The sequence below is a fragment of the Salvelinus sp. IW2-2015 genome, linkage group LG15, assembly GCF_002910315.2.
Source record: "Salvelinus sp. IW2-2015 linkage group LG15, ASM291031v2, whole genome shotgun sequence".
NCBI lineage: Eukaryota > Metazoa > Chordata > Actinopteri > Salmoniformes > Salmonidae > Salvelinus > Salvelinus sp. IW2-2015.
The window spans coordinates 31,723,671-31,749,342 of NC_036855.1; the positions used below are offsets into that span (position 1 = coordinate 31,723,671).

Genomic DNA, 25,672 nt, shown 5'->3' on the forward strand with positions numbered 1-25,672 from the left:
AATTTTCAAAATCCATTTAACCAGTAAATGTGCWGAATTTTACATATACATTTTAATTAAGTGTGGCAAGCAGCTGTATGCTGCAGAGGATTTGTATTGCAGTTGTATTTCATTGTTGCCATGGGAGCCCCGATGAGAGTCAGCATTGTTATAATTCTCATAAAATATTTGATTGGGTTCGTTTTAGTGTTGGTGTCACAGAGCAGTTGGGAGCAGGCTGCCTCACAATTCAGTCTTTTCTTAGGGTGATTTAAAAGGAGAATTTAAACCCAGTGAGACAGACGGTCTCTTTTTAAATCCAGGAGAATTCCATTGTTAGCAGGGTTATTATGCTGTGAATGATGGAGYATGGGTCAGGCGTGTTGTGCTAAGCATTGGGTTGAAACGGATGCCTCTTTGACAATTTTATGCCCAAATAATTGTCTTGAGATAATGTTCTGGACAAATACGTCGGGTTTAACTCAGTAGATATGTGAATTAATACATCTCTGGGTACTTGACTGTTTCTGCATCTATTTGGCTAGCGTAAAGCAAAAACAGACTGGCTTCCAGGCTATCCCAATGTTTTTAAACTGCCCTCACTGTTTAGTCTATGGTTGAGTGCTTTATACTACACGTAGGGGCATACATACATACGTACGTACATACATACATACATACATACATACTGTACATACTGTACATACTGTACATACATACATACAGTAAATCATGTACCAGAATGCTAGTGATACCGTTGGCCACGTTTCTTTCACATATTCAAGTCCCAGGCTACATTGGATTTTAGATTTTTTTTTACATGAATTAGAATTGACGCTCAGAGACCAGTTTTGTTATCCAGCAAAAACATATGCTGCCAGAAGAGTAGTGAGGTGAAATGTAATTATGTTTTTCAAACAGATCATTGAGTGGATAGATAGAAGCCTYAAGGCATTGTTAGAACACAATGACAATGTCAAGAAGGATAAATCTATTATAAGCACATATTGTATGGTTTCACTGTCATATTTGAATAATTTATTAGTGTCATATAGTGATATTTATGTGGGTATATAAAAAAACTACGACTTGAACTTGAAAATATGATGCAGTTTCACCTCAAATTTGTTTTGTCAGTTATGCTGACAAGAAATCCAGTGTCCATACCATACAGTATATGCCATGATGTATCAACTATTTTTGACTCCCTCCCTCCCTCAATAGCTAAGGAATAAGTTCATGAAAAAGATCCCTAGAGATGCTGAGGCATCAAATGTGCTAGTGGGTGAGGTGGACTTCCTGGATAAACCCTTTGTAGCCTTTGTCCGCCTGGCACAGGCCACCACTCTGGGAGGACTTACAGAGGTTCCTGTGCCCACCAGGTAATGGCTGTCTGCCTGCCTGCCTGTCTGACACATTACCATGTCTATTCATATTACCCCTTACTCCTCTCTGTCTGTCTATCTGTGTGTTTCTCTCGCTCTCTCTCTCTCTTTTCTTCTGTCTCTCGTCTTTTTCTCCGTATCTGTTCTTATACCCATGCAAATGTATTTTGTGAGCCCTAAACCATTTTTGAGGTGTCTATTTTATCCACACTACCTAATCTAACCTTAGTTGAATGCACTGACTGTAAGTCGCACTGGATAAGTGTCTGCTAAATGACAAAAATGTACAAAATGTGGTCTGTGGTCTAACATACTTTACACATACTGTAAATAATTGCTGCCTTACTTTCTCTTTTGTATCTGTTCCCATGCCCATGTGAGCACATCTTTTGACATTTTGTGAGCCATTGTTGAGGTACCTTTTTCCCCACACTACCACAGATTCCTGTTTATTCTGTTGGGGCCCACAGGAAAAGCCAAGTCCTATAATCAGATCGGCCGAGCCATAGCTACCCTAATGGTGGATGACGTAAGTGTCTGTCAATGTTTCCTTTTTTTCTTGAATACAGATGACATGGAAATACAGGCTTGGTTGTCTGGCAACTTGAGTCAGCCAAAAATGTGTGGGCTTCACATACTGATAATGAGGCCACCATGGCTTGCTGTTGGTAACGGTCAGCCTCTCCTGTCACTATCATGGGAAAAAACATTGAATGTCAGACAGGCAACAGCCTGTTATTTCACCATAAAAGACAGGTGTTTTGAACAGAGTCCCACCACGGTCATAAATTAGGAATAGTTCCCAGGGTTTGCATCCCATTACTTTATGAGGGGACAAGACAGGCCCTAATARCAGATACGTTGTGCAGTGCAAAATAATAATGCACAATAATTTCTCTTTCTCTCCCCCCCCCCCCCCCCCCCAGCTCTTTAGTGATGTGGCGTACAAGGCTAGAAGATCGAGAGGATCTGATTGCAGGTATAGATGAGTTCTTGGATGAGGTGATCGTGCTGCCGCCTGGCGAGTGGGACCCCAAAATCCGTATCGAGCCACCTAAGAAGGTGCCCACGGCTGACAAGAGGTAGGAATCATATTTAGGTTTTATAATCTAGTTTAATCTAGGTTAGTTCCATTACCTAATAATTTCCCCACAAGTCACCTCTAAGACCCAGATATGAGGTCCTTCTCAGTATTTCTGTCATCAACACTTCTCTTCCTGTGTGTATTCCCTCTGTTTACAGGAAGTCAGTGTACTCTCTGAATGAGCTGGGTCAGCCGAACGGTACGGCGGGAGGAAATGGAGGCCACGCTGAGGATGAGGAGATGCCAGTGGCTCACGAACTGGGAGAGGAGCTGGCACACACTGGGAGGTAGGCTACTGGTTGAGGACTGGGATTGACACCTTTTGCATGTATGTTAAGAGACTAGGAAGAATGATAACATGAAAGGAACTGGGTCTGAACTAGGATAAGAGAGAAATGCTACTGAGTGAATTGAAATATGAGGTAGAGTACTTGAGTGTAACTGGTACTAGAGCTGGCCTTTAAAGAGACATTGGGACATCTAAATGTGCTTGAAAACGTCCTGTCTCTTGTTAATTCACATTGGGAACATTCACCCAGTGGATGGATTAGGGACAGATCACAATTTACTGGGGGGGGGTCCAAAATAGGGGAGGGTTGTCAAACTTTTTTTTTGCTTTGGGGAGGGTTGTGTATTTTTTTTTATTGGGCACAGGGAAGGGTAGTGTGTTTTTCCCTGGTTTACATTTGCTCCTTTGGAGGTTTTACTATATAATTTATTCCATCATAGACATATTTCCTCATCCACTTGCATGCGCCTCCCCAATAGAAAGGAAGGTGTTTTGGTACTTCCCATATGCATTGTGCTTTTCCGTGTGCAAATGTTTACTATACCGCAGGTCAGTATATTCTAACAGTCTAACGGTCTATCCTGCCCTCTATCCACCATTCATAGTGACAATAGTGGTAGGTGGATATTTGTCCAGATCTGAAATAGGCCAACTAGCAATCATAACATACATAGTAAAAACATTAAAAACTGTATCAATTGTTATATGAATCGACAGGAACAAATAGGAATAGCTGATAGGCAGTGCAGAGGCCAGGTGCATCATTGCGCATGAAAGAACAGTGAAGACATGAGACACACAGCTAAAAAATCTCCCCTATTCATCTTGTTTAGGGACAATACAATTATTCTACCTAGACTAGCCTACAACATCACAATGCAATGAATAATTGCATTATTGTTTAAAAGTGAGTACAACATTATATAGCCTACTCTAGGCTGCAGTGAAAATAGAATTTGAATAACAGACCAGTTGTGGGTCCACTCAACAGTTTATAAGGTCTAGAAAGACACAGTAGCAGGCCAGTCTGGCTGTATTTTTACTGCTGATACTGAATATGCTGTCTGTTGCACATCATCATTCTCCCCCAAGTTGTTCTATAATAATGTGGCCACATATACTCCCAGCAGGCCCGGTTATTCAGGAAAGCTTAACACATGCTCTGCTCCTCTCCAATCCGAGCGGTATTTACACACAGACTTTTATCTGCAACAAGTCAATTTGATGGAAACACAAGTCTGATGGGAAAATGCTCCAGGGTTTCCCTTAGCTGGTAAATGCTGGCATTTGGCTGATAAAAAATAAAAAGCTGATAAATTACATTGTAGCAGGCCAAATTGTCCAGGAGAGGTTGTCTATCATAGCCGACACCCCGAATTTGCACTTCAGCACCATTKTCTCACGCCTTGCGTACACATGTGCCTGCTTCTGAGGAGAGAGAGAGCAAGAGAGGAGCCTTGGCCTAGGCCACTGTTGATTTCAAAGATGGAGGCCCTTTTCATTGAAGTAAAACCAAAGATAGAGGAGAAAGAGTTTGCCTATAGTGAAAAGAGGGGGATATAATATTTTAATATTGTAGTGGACTAAGATGAGAAGAATGCAGGGTACTGTACAACTCCTTATTTAGGTAGGATTCKATTTTAAAACTTACATTTATTTATAATAATTCGTTTTTTATCCTTTTTATTATTATCATTGTATGTCATTGTTATTATTGTAAGCCTATTTACTGAACAAAAATATAAACGCAACATGGAACAATTTCAACGATTTTACTGAGTTACAGTTCATATAAGGAAATCAGTCAATTGAAATAAAGTAATTAGGCCCTAATCTATGGATGTCACATGACTGGGCAGGGGAGCAACCATGGGTGGGCCTGGGAGGGCATAGGCCCACCCACTTGGGAGCCAGACAGTTTTTCCTCACAAAAGGTCTTTATTACAGACATAAATACTCCTCAAATTCATCAGCTGTCCGGGTGGCTGGTCTCAGATGATCCCGCAGGTGAAGAAGCCAGATATGGAGGTCCTYCGCTGGCGTGGTTACACGGGATCTGCGGTTGTGAGGCCGGTTGGACATACTGACAAATTCTCTAAAACAACGTTGGAGGCAGTTTATGGTAGAGAAATGATCATTCAACAGTTCTGGTGGACATTCCTGTAGTCAGCATGCCAATTGCACGCTCCCTCCTAATCCAGGCACTTGTCCTCTCTTGTCTGGACTACTGAAACTCACTGTTGGCTGGGCTACCCGCTTATYCCATCAACTCTTATGTCACCCCGCTCCTCCGCACATCTGTTGTAAAACTGCACATTTTAGAGTGGCCTTTTATTATCCCCAGCACAAGGTGCACCTGTGTAGTGATCATGCTGTTTAATCAGCTTCTTGATATGCCACACCTATCAGCTGGATGGATTATCTTGGCAAAGGAGAAATGCTCACTAACAGGGATGTAAACAAATTTGTGCACAAAATTTGAGAGAAATAAGCTTTTTGTGCATATGGAACATTTCTGGGATATTTTATTTCAGCWCATGAAACATGGGACCAACACTGTGTTAGTGTTTGTGTTTATATTTTTGTTCAGAATATTAATTGAAACCAGTTCTTTAAATATGCAAAACCTGTTTTGTTTAATTCTGTTTAAACATTTTAATTGGCTACATTCCATCTGACCTGTCTTTTTTAATTGTGTGCCCCATATATAGTTTATGATAAGTTATAAGTAGCCTATGTCATTTGCTGGGTATGGTAGGCACTTGCCTTTGTTGGTAGCCTAATTGCTGCAATATAGCCTGTTCAAAACTTTTATGAAGGTTTAAATCAGTTCGCAAGTGTTTTGTTTCATTCTGTTGAGGCATTTTCTTTGGCCAAATTAAGTTACAACTGTAATGCTGTGTTTGCCACAATATAATAGTCTACTCCTATTTTCCCAAAAACAATGGCTTAACTTATATTTGATATTACCCTAATAAAGTTTAGAAACTTTTGTGAAGGTTTGGTGTGGCTATTATTAAGCTTTAGCTACTGCAAGCCTATGATATGAAGACAGTGTGCAGCAGTGCTCCAACTGACTCCGACAGTTGAACTTGAGGTGAGGAAGACTGTGTCAGGCCTACCAGAGTTACTACTATAATAAAAAATATATAATGCTTATCTTTATACAAAATATTCTGATAGAAAATGTACGAATTAGCCTCCTTCTGTACGTCTCTATCTGTATAGCAGATGCAGTAGCCATCTCACATAAAMKAATGTATGTCGGTGTCAAAGCATGCTGCGGGCATATCTCTCTATCTCTCTGCTACATTGGACACATCAGCCTATTTTAAAATTAGCCTCTGACATGTTGCATATGCTACACATGGAAACACAAGGAATGGTGTMTTTGTAATTTGTTATAGGAGGATTTTAAGTACATGTAGCCTAAARGTGGCTCATTTGGCCAATATCCCTCGTTTATTGATGGATGGCGCTGGCTGCACCAAGTCGGATCTGAATGCATATGGATGTCTGGTAAAGTTCTCAAATGTCACGTTGTCCGGCGCCAAATTTTCCCAAAGGAAACCCTGAAATGTGCATATTATTTTTATGCTGATTTTAGAATATTTGCATGAAATTCTCTGGACAACACCCTGTCGTTCTCTGCAAACATCAAAGCGGTGACCCGCTCCTGCAGGTTCATGCTCTACAACATCWGTAGAGTGCGACCCTACCTCACACAGGAAGCGGAGCAGGTCCTAATCCAGGCACTTGTCCTCTCTTGTCTGGACTACTGAAACTCACTGTTGGCTGGGCTACCCGCTTGTGCCATCAACTCTTATGTCACCCCGCTCCTCCGCACACTCCACTGGCTTCCAGTCGAAGCTAGAATCCACTATAATACCATGGTGCTGACCTACAGAACAGCAAGAGGAACTGTCCCTCCCTACTTTCAGGCTATGCTCAAACCCTACACCCCAACCCGAGCACTCCGTTCTGCGAACATCAGGTCTCTTGGCCCTCCCACCTGTACGAGYGGGCAGCTCCCGCTCAGCCCAGTCCAAGCTCTTCTCTGTCCTGGCACCCCTATGGTGGAACCAGCTTCCCAAAACATCTGAACAGTATCTTCAAACATAATCTTAAATAATCCTCCTCCTCCTTAGCCTCTGCTAAATGACTAAAATGTAAATGTGAAATCTGTTGCCAATTGGATGGAAACCTATAGACAACCTATTATGGTGACCTTAAAGACTCTGGCAAGTTCGCTAGTTCTGTGTGACTTTGATTATGCTTGCAATGCACATCATGGTTCACCAGCAGCCCCAAACATTTAAAAAATAAGCTACAGACTAGGGTTGAATATTTTCCTGGCATTTTACAAATGTTCCATCCCAAGAATAATCACTTTTCTCCCAGTAACCGGTATTTCCCACCCAAACCGGAAGTGTCATTCATATAAAGGATATTAATATATTAATACGTCTGGATTTGATTAGAGCTTTGATTGGGATGAACATTGAAATCTAATGCTACCTGAGCCTGATGAGCCATACATTAAATATATTTTATGAGCCCAAGCCCAAATCATTGTGCCATTATCCAATACATAGCGTATGAAATAGGCTACCGCATATTAGAAAAACATAAAAGCCCATAGATGTAGCTACTGTATGTTAAAAAATAACCTCCGAAAGCCAGATGGTGATGTGTAAATTTGTGCATTCAGTCCTTATATTACGGTTGCATATGCTGCAGCAAATGTAGGGACCACAATGGAATTAAGTCCCTGACTTTATTGTGCAGTCCTGGTCACTTTTTAAAATTAATTATGTATATATGTATTTCTCTAACTGACAATAAAATCAATCAATCAATCCAAACTGTGCATCGGCAATTAGATGAACGGAAATAGACATCTGTTCCAAAACACCAAAAAGTTGAATGACAATCAGAGATTGTCAAGCCAAGCCTTTGATACTGGGTAAGCCTACAAGGTAGGGAGGGATGTGTTTTCTGTTTGTCTATTTATTGTGGTGTTGAAAACGCAACCCYTGTCGGTATGTTTTCGTTATTGGTTGTGTTGGTGGAAAATTTGTTGCATACAGTATATTTTATATAATTATAAACATGCCATCAAAAAGTTGAAAATCTGATTTCCCCATAGAGGTTCATTGTCTGCAACCGGCTCTGATTATGAAGTAATGAATCATGCAGGGAGAGTGAGCTCTTGTGGTGGTCGGCGAACCCTCAACCTTCTGGCTCATAGCRCTGCGTGGCATCGACTGGGCAACAAAAGCAAAGTAGATATCCACGTTTATAAGCACAGGGTCGCTACAGATATTGTTATTTGTGGRCGTAAAACATTATTTTGAGTTAATTCTATGAAGGTGGAGGGTGTTCAATTTATTTTACAGTACAAGGTGAGGGTCATATGAAAATATTTTTGCCGCTGGGGAGAGGGGTGCATTTTTTTAATGACACCTTGAGATGGACCCCTCCTGGTCAAGCGTTCAGTAATATACTGTTAGAAAAAAGGGTTCCAAAGAGGTTCTTCGGCTGTCCCCATAGGAGAAAAAAAATGTGGGTTCCAGGCAGAACCCTTTTTGGTTCCATGTAGAGGCCTCTGTTCTACATGGAACCCAAAGGGTTGTACCTGGAAAGGGTTGTCCCTGGAACCTCTTCAAAGGGTTTTCCTATGGGTACAGCACACAAGCACATAACCCTTTTAGGTTCTAGATAGCAAAATCTAAGAGTGTAGCCAAGATAATCTCGTCTCCATTCCTCATCGGCCTGATATTATAGTTTTAAATCATCATCGGTTCAATTGGCCCATCCTGTCACACTGTGAAACGACAGACAGACTGAAATGAAATGAGTCCGTGTGATGCATAAATCAGGTGATAATGCATTTCAAACAGAGTATGTGCACCATCATTACCAAAGTGTTTGTGTCTGTGACAAGCACTTTGTGACAATTGCTGATGTAGAAAGGGCTTTATAAAATACATTTGATTGATTGACTGTGTGTGTGGCAGGTTCTGCATCATAACCAGAGGGTTTGTGTCTGTGCCTGTGTCTGTGGCAGGTTATGTGGAGACCACAGTGTTTGTAGCTGTGTCAGATTCTGCATCATTACCAGGGTGTCTGTGTTTTTGTCAGGTTCTGTGGAGGTCTGTTCCTGGACATCAAGAGAAAGCTGCCCTGGTTTCCTAGTGACTTCTACGAAGGCTTCCACATCCAGTCCATCTCTGCAGTTCTCTTCATCTACCTGGGCTGCATAACCAATGCCATCACCTTCGGAGGCCTGCTGGGGGATGCCACAGACAACTATCAGGTAGAGCTGATGTAGCCTGAAATCCAGAACTGTTGTGTTAACATTCTACCCCTTGTAATCTGTGTCATATGCCAATGAGTTTGGCATATTTACGGAGTYAAATGAGTGAACCGTTAGCACAAACAGACTGGTACCCAAGTTAGGGCTTATGACCCTTGAATTAATTTAAAATGAGTTAATTTACTGATTCAAATTGTAAAAATTCTGAGTCTGTGATTTGCTAAAGAATGTTTTTAGTATGGAACATGAGCCAAAAAAATMGTATGGTAGCTAACTCACTCTAGGTGATATATGTGTGTGACGGATGGGAACAGTGACTGCACTAAATCCATTTGTTCAGCTCAACACATACTGAAACCATTTAGGATAAGTGCTCTGGCTGGCTGCTACTGATGATTCGCACAGACTGTCTGTCAGATTGAAATATAGCAGGCTCATACTGCCTTTCTCTAACACATTCACAACCACTTCTCTCTGTCTGTCTCTCTTCATTTTCCCTCTCCATCTCTCTCTCCCTACTCTCACCCCTACCCTGTTTCTCCCCCTGCCCTCTCTTCTCTCTCTCCTCTATATCAGGGTGTGATGGAGAGTTTCCTGGGCACAGCGTTGTCAGGAACAGTGTTCTGTATGTTTAGTGGTCAGCCCCTCATCATCCTTAGCTCCACTGGACCCATCCTCATCTTCGAGAAACTGCTCTTCGAATTCAGCAAGTGAGTGAGAGCTCAACCCCACTTCAAAGTCAGACACTGTAGCCAAGGGGTGTCGAACTCATTTTGCCCTGGGGGCCGCACTCATTCTTCAACGAGGTCCGGAAAGCCGCACTGGCATTTRTTTATATTTCCTTGCTGTCAGAATTTTCAAAACATTGTCCTCTATCCATCGTTTTTTGAATTTTCGATGCTCCCTGACTGTTTATTGATTATTAGTGAGCTGGACAGTCAAGAAACTGTATGAACATAGGTCCATTATCATTTCTACACAGTTTCAATTTGTTTTAGTCATTTTAAAATATATTGAGTTCTCCCCCACCCAAAAAAAACACCCCTGCTGTAGCCTATACAGTATATAATATCTTGATACATATGGTTCCTCCCTTTGATTTGAAAGACAATTCAAACACCCACATCAGACATGATATACTATGAAAGGCACAATGGTGAGATTTGATATGCCATATTGGAGAGCGTGTCCGTTCCAGCTTTGTAAAAGGACGGTCTTACCTTTCACCTTCTGCCCTATATCAATGTTCTTATTTCTAAGGAACAATGGTATAGACTACATGGAACTGCGTCTGTGGATCGGGATCCACTCCTGTATCCAGTGCTTCCTCCTGGTCGCCACGGACGCCAGCTACATCATCAAGTACATGACCCGCTTRACAGAGGAGGGCTTCTCCAGCCTCATCTCCTTCATCTTCATCTCTGACGCCATCAAGAAGATGGTGAGTCACACGCAGGCACGCGGACGCACACAGACGCAGTCACGCTCACACTTAGGCACACAGGCACACAGGCGCACACTTAACTGTTGATGTAATGTGCTGCTACAGATGGGCTCCTTCAAGTACTATCCCATCAACACCGACTTCAAGCCAGACTACGTCACTGCCTACAAGTGCGAGTGCCTGGCCCCAGACCCCAGTGAGTCCATCCTTGGCATATAGTATATCATTATAGTACAGTAACAATCAAGTTAGCCAGAATTCCCAACAGGGGTCATAGTGGTTGTCATATGGTTGGAGAGGGTAGTAATGGGGAATCAGGGCCTAGTAGCTTGGMTGCCAATCTGTTTCTGCTCTCATGTCAACTCCTTATGGAATTGTCATGGAATTGTCATGCCAAACATGGCAAAAGTTTGACTTGACACTGACAGAAATGGAGTTGGCAAGAGCACAAACAGATAGGAGTATAAACAGAACCTGGCTACCTCTAAGGGATTTGGGGATATAAAGATTATCGTATGGTTTGGTAATATAAGGAGGTATTATACCTTTATGCCTCTCTGGAGATGTTCATTGGGAAATCGTTATGAGAATTGACTTAAGATATTTGAATAATGTAACTGATTTGTCTTATATTTGTTTTTGCTGCACTCACAAATGGCTGCTGTCTGATGCGCGTGAGTAACACTTTGTATGCATGAGCTTCAACTAGTTACTTTCTCTGTTCAAGGTCTCCAAGTCTACCTGATGAATTCTTATTCCATTTTGCATTTCTCRTGTCCCGTGACTCTGCCCTCTCACTGTTTTCACTCTCTGCATCTCAATTTTTCCTTCATAACCCTCCTCTCTCCTTCTTTCTCCCTTRTTTTCACTTACTAAACAGTGGCTTCAATGATCTTCAATGGTTTAGTGCCAGTGCCAACTGATAACACCTCTAGTCTCTTTGGAGTAAGTGATTTTTTTAAATTACGTTTTTACTTTGTCATGTCTAGCAACAACAACTAGCAACAACAACTGGGACCTAAGACACCCACCARAAGGCCCCTAAATTTGCCCAAGAAAGGCAAACAKATTTCAAACCCACACCAAACTTAAAGACATGAAGCAAACCAAAAAGTGGAGAAAAGCAAAAAACAAGGAAGATCAGATAAACGGCAACGAAATGAGTTAACCCTCCACATCTGTCAAGCCAACTTGTGCACTGGGCCAGCTGCTCTTAAATATCACCTGTGCCAGCACAGAGGAAATACCTTCTGACTAACGAGGTGACTACAATCGGTGTGCCGACCGTGCTAACGTGCTAACATCCAACCCCAAAATATAAATGGAAAAACCAAAGCCTGTAACACCTTCCCCCGTAAGGCAACAAATATACCCTATAATTACACTATTGTTCAAAAAATTTGGGGTTACTTAGAAATGTCCTTGTTTTTGAAAGAAAAGCACCTTTTATGTCCATTAAAATAACATAAAAATGATCAGAAATACAGTGTAGACATTGTTAATGTTGTAAATGACTATTGTAGCTGGAAACGGCATCCCGGAGTTGCCTCTTCACTGTTGACGTTGAGACTGTGTTTTGCAGGTTCTATTTAATGAGGCTGCCTGTTGAGGACTTGTGASGCGTCTGTTTCTCAAACTAGACACTCTAATGTACTTGTCCTCTTGCTCAGTTGTGCACCGGGGCCTCCCGCTCCTCTTTCTATTCTGGTTAGAGCCAGTTTGCGCTGTTCTGTGAAGGGAGTAGTACAAAGCYTTGTACGAGATCTTCAGTTTCTTYGCAAWTTCTCGCATGGAATAGCCTTCATTTCTCAGAACAAGAATAGACTGACGAGTTTCAGAAGAAAGTTCTTTGTTTCTGGTCATTTTGAGCCTGTAATCGAACCCACAATTGCTGATGCTCCAGATACTCAACTAGTCTAAAGAAGGCCAGTTTAATTGCTTCTTTAATCAGGTCAACAGTTTTCAGCTGTGCTAACATAATTGCAAAAGGGTTTTCTAATGATCAATTTGTTTTTTTAAATGATAAACTTGGATTAGTTAACACAACGTGCCATTGGAACACAGGAGTGATGGTTGCTGATAATGGGCCTCTGTACACCTATATAGATATTCCATAAAAAATCAGCCGTTTCCAGCAACAATAGTCATTTACAACATTAACAATGTCTACACTGTATTTCTGATCAATTTGATGTTATTTTAATGGACAAAAAATGTGCTTTTCTTTCAAAACAAGGACACTTTATRATGTAGACACTTTATCAGCCAATTGGGAATTATTTGTTTACAGCAAATGGTTTTCCTTTGAGGAGTCTGAAAAATAAGTCGATTAGTTCCCATATTATTATTTTCGTCGCCCTTATGTTCTCTTGCACTCTCTTTCATTTTATCTTCTCTCTCTCTCGCAAGAAACCTCACATCCTCACAGCCATTACTCTCCCCTTCACCTTATTCTTCGACCTCTAAAACTGTGTCCTACTCCCTGCCCTCCTACATCCCTCTCTCCTCTTAGTTGAACATCACAGACCTGGACTGGAGCCAGCTCAGTAAGAAGGAGTGTGTGAAGTATGGAGGCTCTCTGGTGGGCAACACCTGTAAGTACGTCCCTGACCTGGCCCTCATGTCCTTCATCCTGTTCTTCGGGACCTACTCCATGACCGTCTCCCTCAAGAAGTTCAAGTTTAGCCGCTACTTTCCTACCAAGGTGAGACTAGAACGAACTGAAGAGGAGCTGGATGTTTATTCATTGACARAGAGACTGCATCGCAAATAGCATCCTGATTCAGCCACAGTTTCATTTTTTTCAAYACAAAGATTATCTATTTAAAACACTTGAGGCAGATATGATTAGGTGTAATCTGTGGTGATTTGGGGTCATCTCCATGGAGATATGGTGTAAATAAGAGCAATGACCGAAACATGCTTAGATCTAAACTTTTGTYTACAATTGTCTCCCCAAACTCCTCAATGTACATACTACAGTAGATCCCATGGTATCCTGAAACTGCATGTTCCTCACAGACAGGAATATTKTATTTCACCTATATTACAGCTGAATACAGCTTCAAATCAAATAAAATGTAATATTATTTGTCACATGCGCCAAATACAACAGGTATTACTGTGYAATGCTTACTTAGAAGCCCTTAACCAACAATGCACTTTTAAGAAAATACCTTAAAAAGAAGTAAGAGATAAGAATAACAAACAATTAAAGAGCAGCAGTGAATAACAATAGCGGGGCTATATACAGGGGGTATTGGTACAGAGTCAATGTTTCAATGTGCGGAGGCACTGGTGTTGTCGAGGTAATTGAGGTAATTATGTACATGTAGGTAGAGTTATTAAAGTGGCTATGCATAGATAATAACAGAGAGTAGCAGCAGCGTGTGGGGGGGACGGGGACGCAATGCAAATTGTCTGGGTAGCCATTTGATTAGCTGTTCAGGAGTCTTATGGCTTGGGGGTAGAAGCTGTTTAGAAGCCTCTTGGACCTAGACTTGATGCTCCGGTACCGCTTGCTGTGCGTTAGCAGAGAGAACAGTCTATGACTAGGGTGGCTAGAGTCTTTGACAATTTTTAGGGCCTTCCTCTGACACCGCATTGTGTAAAGGTCCTGGATGTCAGGAAGCTTGGCCCTGGTGATGTACTGGGCCGTACACATTACCTTCTGTAGTGCCTTGCGGTCGGAGGCCCGAGCAGTTGCCATACCAGGGAGTGATGCAACCCMTCAGGATGCAACTGTTGTGTCATCAGCAAACTTAATGATGGTGTTGGAGTTGTGCCTGGCCGTGCAGTCATGAGTGAACAGAGAGTACAGGAGGGGACTGAGCACGCACCCCTGAGGGGCCCCCYTGTTGAGGATCAGTGTGGCGGATGTGTTGTTACGTACTCTTACCACCTGGGGGTGGCCCATCAGGAAGTCCAGGATCCAGTTGCAGAGGGAGGTGTTTAGTCCCAGGGTCCTTAGCTTAGTGTTGAGCTTTGAGGGCACTAGGGTGTTGAATGCTGAGCTGTAGTCAATGAATATCATTCTRACATAGGTGTTCATTTTGTCCACGTGGGAAAGGACAGTGTGGAGTGAAATAGAGATTGCATCATCTGTGGATCTGTTGGTACGGTATGCAAATTGGAGTGGGTCTATGGTTTCTGGGATAATGGTGTTGATGTGAGCCATGACCAGCCTTTGAAAGCAATTCATGGCTAGAGATGTGAGTGCTACGGGTCGGTAGTCATTTAGGCAGGTTACCTTAGTGTTCTTGGGCACAGGGACTATGGTGGTCTGCTTGAAARYTGTTGGTATTACAGACTCAGACAGGGAGAGATTGAAAATGTCAGTGAAGACATTTGCCATTTGGTCAGCMCATACTCAGAGTACACATCCTGGTAATACGTCTGGCCCAGCGACCTTGTGAATGTTGACTTGTTTAATGGTCTTGCTCACATCTGCTGTGGACAGTGTGATCACACAGTCGTCCGGAACAGCTGATGCGCTCATGCATGTTTCAGTGTTACTTGCCTCGAAGCGAGCATAGAAGTTGTTTAGCTTGTCTGGTAGYCTCYTGTCACTGGGCAGTTCTCACTGTGCWTCCCTTTGTAGTCTGTAATGGTTTGCAAGCCCTGCCACAACCGACGAGCGTCGGAGCCGGWGTAGTACGATTCGATCTTAGTCCTGTATTGACGCTTTGCCTGTTTGATGGTTCGTCGGAGGGCATAGCGGATTTTCTTATAAGCTTCCGGGTTAGAGTCCCACTCCTTGAATGCGGCAGCTTGCCTGTAATCAATGGCTTCTGGTTGGGGTATGTACGTACAGTCACTGTGGGGARGACGTCCTCTATGCACTTATTGATGAAGCCAGTGACTGATGTGGTGTACTCCTCAATACCATCGGATAAATCCCAGAACATATTCCAGTTTGTGCTAGCAAAACAGTCCTGTAGTTTAGCATTTGCTTCGTCTGACCAATTTTTTATAGACCGAGTCACTGGTGCTTCCTGCTTTAATTTTTGTTTGTAAGCTGGAATCAGGAGGATAGAGTTATGGTCAGATTTGCCAAATGGAGGGTGAGGGAGAGCTTTGTACGCGTGTGTGGAGTAAAGGTGGTCTCAATTTTTTCCCCCCTCTGGTTGCACATTTAACATGCTGATAGAACTTAGGTAAAACTGATTTAAGTTTCCCTGCATTAAAGTCCCRGGCCACTAGGAGTGCCGCCTCTGGATGAGCATTTTCCTGTTTGCTTATGGCGGAATACAGCTCATTGAGTGTGGTTTTAGTGRCAGCATRGGTCTGTMGTGGTATGTAGACAGCTACAAAAAATACAGATGAAAACTCTCTAGGTAGATAGTGTGGTCTACAGCTTATCATGAAATACTCTACCTCAGGCGAGCAAAACCTTGAGACTTCCTTAGATATCGTGCYCCAGCTATTGTTTACAAATATGCATAGGCCCCCGCCCCGTGTCTTACCAGAGGCTGCTGTTCTGTCCTGCRGTGTATAACCCGCCAGCTGTATGTTCTTAATGTCGTTGTTCAGCCACGACTCCGTGAAACATAAGATATTACAGTTTAATGTCCCGTACAGTCGTCCCATTTATTTTCCAGTGATTGAACGTTAGCTAGCAGAATGGAAGGCAAGGGCTGATTAGCCACTCGTCGCCTGATCCTTAGAAGGCATCCTGATCTCTTTCCGCGAAACCTACATTTCCTTTTCCAGCGAATCACAGGGATCTGGGCCTGGTCGGGTGTTTGTAGTATATCCCTCGTGTCCGACTTATTGAAGAAGAACTCCTCGTCCAATTTGAGGTGAGTAATCCCAGTTCTGATGTCCAAAAGCTCTTTTCGGTCAAAAGAGATGGGAGCAGCAACATTATGTGCTAAACAAGTTACAAACAACGCAAAAAAATAAAGAAATTGCATGGTTGGTTAAGATCCGATAAGATGGCAGTCCTCTCTTCCGGCACCATCTTGAACAAGCTTACGACTTTTAATGCATTGTGTTGAGATGTGTTTTTTATGTGTTTGTGTATCTGCGTTTAAAGAGTTTAATTCCAAAACACTATATATCCTTTTTCAGAAATATTGGTAAATTAGCTTTTAAAAAAATAAATATCAAAGAGATTGTGTGTTTTTTCACTATCTAATCATGGCATGGGGCTATTCAATGACAGACATGTATTTYTTTAAAATCTAAAACTTGATGGTTTCATTTCAGACATACAAATATGTTTTTTTTTGCAAAATGCAATATATCCGCCTCTCTCAGAGAAATAAGTAGTACTGCTAGGTTTTACAGTCAAATGTAGCAAATAACTACATTTTCTATAAAGAAATMTACAAATGGTACATTTGTGACATCAATATTTGTYTATTTTTATAATTCAATACAGTAATATGAGATATACTGTACATGTACATTTTAGTCATTTAGCCGATGCTCTTATCCAGAGCAACTTACAGTTAGTGCATTCATCTTAAGATAGCTAGGTGAGACAACTTACATATCACAGTCAAGTATACAGGATATGAACATTCCATTCCAGCTAATCAATGGATATAGCGTTTTGCAAAAAAACATATTTTCATAAAGATCTATAATCTTTGAATTGAGAACAGAAATATTTGACAGACATGAAGGTAAGCAATCATTTCTGATGAAAAAACAAATGTAAAAAATGTGTGAACATAGTGTTTTGGAAATTAACTCTTCGTGTATTTCTTTGAGAGATGATTTATGTTTCTCGCTAGACTTATATTGTCTTTTTTTTCATTTGCTTTGTTCTGTCTGTCCGTGTCTCTGTCCTTGTCTCTGTCCTTGTCTCTGTCTATTGTGTCTGTCTGTGTGTCTGTCTCTTGCTCTGTCTGTGGCTTCTGTAAACAGRTGCGGAAGCTCATCAGTGACTTCTCCATCTTCATGGCCATTATGACCTTTGTGGGTCTGGACAGGCTAATCGGGCTCAAAACCCCCAAGCTCATTGTTCCCACAGAGTTTAAGGTAAAGGAACGGGTTCAAAATAGCCACTCTTTTTATTAGTTATATTCCTGACCGTACCCTGGAACAGTTGTGTATCATTATACATGTATGTTTTTGTCCTTTAATCAGTGAATGGTCACTCAGACACTGTCCCTTACTGACTCCCTTTAGCCCACACGTCCAGACCGGGGTTGGATAGTGCTGCCGTTTGGGAAGAACCCATGGTGGGTGTATTTGGCCAGCTTCGTCCCTGCTCTCCTGGTCACCATCCTCATCTTCATGGACCAGCAGATCAGTGCTGTCATTGTCAACCGGAAGGAGAACAAACTGAGGGTACTTTGAGGGGTGTTTTCATTGATTGATTTGACCTTTATTTATCCTGGAAGTCCCATTGACTCAAGGAGACCTCTTTTAGAAGTCACACCTGGATGTTCTCTATTATATCCACAGCCAAGCCTGTTATAGTGAAGACATTGATAACAAGTTTAACCTCAGCTTTTTGGAGATCACACTGGGCATCACACATGTTTGCCATAGTCTCGGTTAACCCAGAACTAAAATCTTGTGTAATTTGTGCAGAATCTGTCCATGAGAGAGGATGTTTGCCACAATGAGCAATTTATATTGTAGATAAGAGATGTACTTGTAGGGGTAAAATATAGTTCCTAGAACCTTAATTGGCCTTTGGTGTCATGTTGGGTCCTACATGATGCATAGGACAATTACCTCAATGACATCCCCCAGTGTGAGTTTGTCCTACTCTGCTCTGTGTGTCCCTCCACCTGTGTGTCCCTCCCTGGCAGAAAGGGTGTGGCTACCACCTGGACCTGTTCTGGGTTGGGGTGCTGATGGCTGTCTGCTCCTTCTTGGGCCTGCCCTGGTATGTGGCTGCCACTGTCATCTCCATCGCACACATCGACTCGCTGAAGATGGAAAGTGAGTCCAGCGCTCCTGGAGAGCAGCCCCAGTTCCTTGGTGTCAGGTGAGAGAGCACTGAGCAGTGACCGTAGACTGTGACTATGGAGGATGTACTGGACAGTATAGGCCAGGCAGGGCTTGTCTATTATAGATGGAAAGGTTTGCTGGTAGTCATCCCCTCTCTGTTTCTCTCTCGCTCTTTCTCTATTGAACAGGGAGCAGAGACTGACGGGGATTCTGGTGTTTGTTCTCACTGGAGTCTCCATCTTCCTGGCTCCCGTTCTACAGGTCAGTAAAACGTATTCATATCCTCTGACCTAAACAAGGATTATGGATAAAGGATAAAAAGTATCTGCGCCCCAAATGGCACCCTATTCCCTATGGGCCTTGGTCAAAAGTAGTGCACTGAATAGTAGTGAACTGGCCATTTGGGGTGCAGTCAGTGTGTTTTCTATACCACCACATGACATTATTAAAGGGGATCAACAAGATAATGTGCTGATGTTGTCTGTGTGTTTAAGATGTGTGTTCTCCCTCTCTTTCACCCACAGTTCATACCCATGCCAGTACTTTACGGTGTGTTTCTCTACATGGGCATGGCATCTCTTAGCGGCATTCAGGTATGTATAGACCACAAAACAACGTAGACAGCCAGTGGTTGTGTCAATTGAAAGTCTCATGGTATGCGGGTTCTTCCTCTGACATGAATTCAAATCTCCAAATGAAGATACATTCTCTGTGATGTCGTTCTCTTCCTCATCAGAAACCGTGTGTCTGGAGGGAAGGTGACTGTATTCTAGCCGCGTCTAAAGCAATTTGGAGATGCATTTTGATGAGCGCGTTAGCTAGGCTGCTCAGAGCGGAGCTAGGATTTCAGTGAAGGCTCATTGAGTCTGTTTGTGCTCTGTGTGTGGATGCTCTTTGGCTGCACCCTGCCAATCAAAGAGAAATGTCACAGACGAAAGAGTAAAATGTCAACAGCAAGGTGAACAAACATTACAGGGTCCTATTGCAAGCCCATTTACAAGCCTATTGCCCACAATCCATAAACAATTGTGTGTGGCTCAGTTGGTAGAGCATGGAGCTTCCAATGCTTTGGTTGTTGGTTTGATTCCTGCTGGGACCACCCAAATGAAAATGTATGTACACATTACTGTAAGTTGCTTTGGATAAGTGTCTGGCAAATTGAATATGTTATATAGATAAAACATTGGAAATTGAGAACAATGCAGGCAGTGATGAGTGTGTGTTCTCATTGTCACTCCCCTGTAGTTCTGGGAGAGGATCAAGTTGTACATGATGCCGTCCAAGTACCAGCCTGACTTCCCTTTCCTGCGTCACGTGCCTCTGAGGAGGGTCCACCTCTTCACCCTGGTCCAGATAATCTGTCTGGCTGTCCTTTGGGTTCTCAAGTCCACCGTTCTGGCCATCCTCTTCCCTGTCATGGTATTATTCCTTACTCGCTTTTGATTGGAACAAGCATTAATACAGGGCTGTCAAACCCATTCCAGAGTGTCTGCTGTTTTTGTTCTTTCCTTTCAATTTGTGTCCAATTAAGACCGAGACAACCAGCTGAGGGGAGTTTTTACTAATAAATGAGCTTAACTGATCAATCAAGTACAGTACATGGGAGGAGCCCAACCTGCAGACACTCGCCCCTCAATGGAATGTGTATGAAACCCCTGCATTAATGCATAAAAAATGATGGTCAGCTCTCACAAGCTAAAGTTTTACTTTAGCCGACATAATTTCAGCTATGCATTCAAGCACACTTCAACATACAAATGACCTGATGTGATGTAAACGTTGGTTACTTATGACGAGTTTAACTTTCATCTTCTTTCCTGTTGAGGTTATTTTCTTGTCGTGGAAGTTATGTAAGATTGGATAAATGTGCTGGTGTTGTTAACAGATCCTGGGGTTGCTGGTGGTGCGTAAGATGCTGGACATGGTGTTCTCTCAACACGACCTGGCCTGGATCGATGACATCCTGCCTGGGAAAGACAAGAAGAAGGATAAGAAGAAGAAGGGCGATAAAGATGACACGAAGAAGAAAGACAAGAAGAAAGGGAGAGCAGGCGACAGCAAAGACAAGGTGAGAAACGTTAAGATTTACTGCCACCAACTGGCTGGTTTAGAGCAAAAGAAAACTTGCTAAATAATGTATTTCTGATGGCTGTGTTTTGTGTGTGTGTTTGTATGCAGGAGAAGTACCACGCTTACTCCAACTGCTCGCCCAGCTCTGAGTCTGACCTGGACCGCAGGTACTGTGTGCTTAAACTACACGTCCCCTACAGAGACCTCCTTCAGCCCGCTGACGCCCAGTCACAGTGGGCCGCTCACTGCCAGCCAGGCAAATACATCCCCTGATACATAGATTACATAAACATGAAATCAGCCTGGCAGATATATGCAGACCCAAAACATGGACGCACACACACACACATGGGCGCCTGACTTTGTCTTAAAGTATTTTTTTTTTAAAGAGTTAAACGTTTTAAAAACATTTCCTGCAATTGTACACTGCTTCTTTACAGGTGGAATCTATATTTATGGACAGAACACAACAATTTTTCTTAAGTTCTGCCACAAATTATATTGAGGTCGAGTACTCAAGTGTTTTTAGAACACAAGGCCAGAAAGAAATATGTGCACATTTATCTAGGCCTATATGCCAACAGTGTGCAACAATGCCTAATTTATCAGAATCATTACAGATAGCAAATCCTAATTTCTAAATTGCTCCATAGTCAATAAAACAAATAAGTGCCATTTAAGATTTTTTTTGAAACCGCAACATCAACTGGTTATATTATATCATGGAATACATTCTTCAAAAGGCAGTAACCTCAGCAGTGGAGCTTGCTTGTAGAAGCATATGGCTGTGCAATGGCGTATCCTTGTTTTGTTAATTTAGCAGACAAGACGCTCTTATTTCCCGAGCCATTATAACCGTCAAGGCACCTATTTTGTAGTGAAAAAAACAGAATGTATTATAACAGAATAAAATACAACAGAATATTTTTCCAAATGAAAAAAGTGTGAAGTGACTTGCATCTCGCCACTCAATTTGGCGAGTTGAAAGACAATTTTTTCATTCAGATGTTCGATTTAGTTTATTCTGCCTGTTTGGAATTTTCTAAATGAACTGTTCCACGTGACGAATTACGCCCACAACATATGTTTACAGTAGGCATAGGCCTAATGATTCTGATGAAAATACAGTCTTTGTCTTTATCAAACGAATGTTTTTGCATATTTTCAGTGTGGAACCTGTGTAGCCTAGTCCTAGACTAACCAATTCAAAGGGCACTAGCAGGTCACAAAGTAGCCAAAGCGGAAAATAGAAGGAATGCAACTGTCATCATTTGGCAAGGAATGTAGCTTGTGTATCCCATCATTTAGATACTTTTTTCTCGGCATGTATTTCTAGGCCTAATGGGAGAAGAACTGTTTGATGCTTGGCTTAGTTTATTTTTAGTTTTGCCCCGCAAATGCACACGTAGGCCTATGGAACACTAGTGTCAAAGCAAATTAACATTGTCTCAAACAACATTCCTCTAAATAGTATTGTATTTCATTATTTTTTATCTGTTTAAAGATGGAGAGACTGATGCCCGTCCATACCTACCTCCGACATAGAGTTTCTTTTAAAGCTCTGTCACAGTGTCACCACGACAATGTTTAAAACTTGTCTCAGCAGCATATATATCCTATGCAACGAGAGTCAATTTTACTTACCAAGCAAAGTGGAGCTGTTTTATCGGGGTACAAATATTATGTGCTTTTTAATTTTGCATTGTAACTGCGAAGCGGCCACGTGTGGACTCGCACCGAGCACTCAACCAGGACTGTTACTTTTGTAACTGAATTTTACATTTTAACATTTTATCTATGTGATTTAACCAATTGATGTTGAGGAAATAGATGGCAAAAATGCAGAATGGTGTTAAATACAGCTTGGGGAGAAAAATTATTTCACAGATTTAATCATGTAATATGTGCCATTGCTCAGGCGCCTATGCACACACACACACACACACACACACACACACACACACACACACACACACACACACACACACACACACACACACACACACACAACCACACACCACACACACACACACACACACACACACACACACACACACACACACACACACACACACACACACACACACACACACACACACACAAACACACGGTCTTATACAAATAAACCTGGGTTTGGACACACATTATTAAGTCCCATTCAAAATCCTATTTTCACTAACCCCTAACCGTAACCCGTACCCTAACCTTAACCCTAACCCTAAAACTAACCCTAGCTCCTAACCCTAATTCTAACCCTAACACTATTTCTAACCTTAACCCTAAACCCCCTAGATATAGCATTTGACCTTGTAGGGACTAACAAAATGTCTGCAGTTGGTCAGATTTTTGTTTGTTTACTTTTCTTGTGGGGGCTTTTGGTCCCCACAAGTATAGTTAAACATGTCCACGCGCACACACACAGCTATAAATACACACATCTATAAATACACACATAATTTATCACAGACAGTGTTCTATATTGTTCTCAGAGAATATACCTTCATACCCTTCTCTCCATTCACTTTGATACAATGCAGATCGTTTTTGCACATGTTTTTTCCCCCTAGTGCTAAGGAAAAAACTAAACGTCCACCAAGGGSCAGCCCCAGGACCAAGTTTGTGGAAACCCTGTGCTAAGCAACCTTTGCTGCTATTTTTAAGGCTGCGTTATGAAAACTAGTTGTGTAATTTTGTGTCAGTGTCTCTCGATATGTGTACACGCATCACAGGCACATGCATGTGCATAATTCCAACATGCTAGCCAATAGCCATACACTATCTCCTATGTATTTTCACTTTCTAAGGCACTGGCTTGGTTTATATTCTGTAGAAATGTTTGACATATTGGAATAGATTCATAAAAGTTTACAATTATATTTGAATGTAGTGGATACACAGTATTTGAGAGTGAACAGCGTTTGGCCCACTGTATGTGTGCATCCCCATGCCACATGCATCAGTCTTTTCTCAGAGTATTGGTTGTTTCTTTTTCCTCCATGTGTTGTATAGTCTAGTAGCCTATCTATGGGTCCCATTCACAAACACAAATGTTTAGTTTAGTTGTGTCGTCATTCCATATAGTTGCATATTCTTCCCTTCTATCCTTTTAGTCATGCCTACCTCTGCATGAAATTTTTGAATAGGAACTATGATAACAATTCATGTCTGCATTACGTTTAAGGAAGCATAGTTCAGAATAGACTTATTGAAGATTAAGATCAAGGTCCAACTGAAATTTGATTTCTGCTTTATCCCAACCCCTCCGAAAGACACACAGGTTATAGATGTTGGACCAGGGGGCTGCCACACTGGGCGCACGTGGAGCAGTTGTTCTGGGTGTTAAGTGCCTTGCTCAAGGGCACAACGGTAGGCAATGGCATCTAGGGTTTGATACCAGCAACCCTCCAGTTGCCAGCTCACTTCCTGACAGGTTTTTCCCATTAGACATGGGTTTCGAACTGGCAACCCTCCGGTCACTGGCTCGACTCTAACCGCTAGGCTACCTGCCGCCCATGTTTAGACCTACGTCTTTGCTTGTGGTTTTTCTAAATAAATTAGGAAAGGGACAACTGCAAAGTAAGGACAAACTTTCATTAAGTGAAGTTTTGCATTTATTCTTCACAAACTGTACATTGCATTCATTCCCACCCCTCACATTCCACATAGGGTGTGAGCTGATCAAGAAGGGTGCAATTGCAGACCGCAATTAGAAGCGTTGTCTGATATAGGCGTTTCTTGATATCAAGTTACACCCATTGATGCTCGCCATTGGTCCGTGGCCATTTTTTTCACGTAGAGGACAGCAGTTGTTGGCAACTGTAGCATTGTTGCTAACCCTAACCCCTTTTCTAACCTTAACCTCAGTCTCATAACCTTCCACGCTAATTCACCTAACCTGCCACGCTAAATCACCTAACCTGCCACGCTAAATCACCTAACCTGCCACATTAATTATCCTAACCTGCCACGTTAGTTATCCTAACCTGTTATGTAAACAAATATTTTTGTGTCGAGAAACCATCAGTCTCACAACACCAGAACTGACCAATGGCAGGTATCAATGGGCGTTTCCTGATATTAGGGAACTAATATCAGTTTGCAGTTTGCAATTGCACCATATTCAGCTGATCCACAGAAAGGCTTGAAACACTATGGCATAAAGAACAGACATCAATCACAGTTGACAGCCAGCCTAACTCTCTGTCATGTTGTCTCACGTTAGTTTGCCCAACCTCTCCTCTAGTCTAATTTACTCTCTGGTACTATGCATCAGATCCATATTACATCTAACAACTGACTACCTCCCTGTCTAGCCCAAGGTTACCTTACCCCTCTCCAGTCCCTACTTCCTTCTGTGTTTCTTGCCTCTCGCTGTGTATGTCATATATTTAATTTAACAAAATATTTTATCCAAAGCGACTTACAGTAGTGCATGCATACATTCTTGTATGTGTGGCACAGCGGTAATCGAACCAATCTGAGCCACGCAGGACCACATGTATGTATGATAACTGGAACTTGCCGTTCCTCAGCATCACCCTGCATCTGAAGATCTCCTGTCCCTCGTCCCCGACGGTCCCTATGGCCCATGGCCGTGGCATGGCCTTCCCCGTGCCCCAGGTGAAGATCGAGATGGAGTCGGACTAGGACACGGACACTGATCACCCCCGCCACAGGGACTTGGTCAGCGAAACAACGCTTTAGGCGATTGACAGACAGAGTTGTCACCTGTAGGCACTGACTGCTGTGTGACAGAGCACAGGCAAACGTGGGTCCACTGCGGACACTGTACAGTACATAGACGTAAAATGCTGACCCACTTACACACCAAGACTCTTCTAGAATGCCTGCAGAGGACAGTACAAGGTGGCGTGGACTAACAGCTGACAGCATATGACACCTAACATAAATAAATGAACTGGGAATACAACATGCACATGGAGCAGTACATTTCACATAGCTGTCAATTTCAATGTGTCCAAAATCCCAGCAACAGTTTCTGCTTTTAAACTAGGAGGCCCTTTGCTGAACTGTCATGGATATCTCTGTTGAGAACATGTTGACTGTATAATTTTCAGGATATGCATAAGTTTAGAAACACAATGGAGGGATATAGGAGAAAGGGGAGTGAAGGATCTTGTCTGTGCTGTATATGAGAGTATTTTGTGTCAAGATATTTATTTAGATT

General features: G+C 42.2%; 1 protein-coding gene across 1 annotated transcript in view; it reads left to right on the top strand.

The window, feature by feature from the left end:
• Positions 1-25,672, top strand: part of LOC111974357 (electrogenic sodium bicarbonate cotransporter 4-like) — a 29,954-nt gene extending 4,282 nt beyond the window's left edge. Inside the window, 20 exon segments of the mRNA XM_070447090.1 lie at positions 1,204-1,361; positions 1,806-1,893; positions 2,291-2,320; positions 2,322-2,446; positions 2,607-2,735; positions 8,882-9,056; positions 9,633-9,766; positions 10,317-10,497; positions 10,606-10,696; positions 11,381-11,445; positions 13,013-13,204; positions 17,377-17,490; positions 17,641-17,802; positions 18,273-18,451; positions 18,603-18,675; positions 18,939-19,007; positions 19,660-19,833; positions 20,300-20,482; positions 20,593-20,651; positions 25,017-25,672. Of these exon segments, the coding sequence (XP_070303191.1) occupies positions 1,204-1,361; positions 1,806-1,893; positions 2,291-2,320; positions 2,322-2,446; positions 2,607-2,735; positions 8,882-9,056; positions 9,633-9,766; positions 10,317-10,497; positions 10,606-10,696; positions 11,381-11,445; positions 13,013-13,204; positions 17,377-17,490; positions 17,641-17,802; positions 18,273-18,451; positions 18,603-18,675; positions 18,939-19,007; positions 19,660-19,833; positions 20,300-20,482; positions 20,593-20,651; positions 25,017-25,131 (2,496 nt within the window). The 3' untranslated portion in view covers positions 25,132-25,672.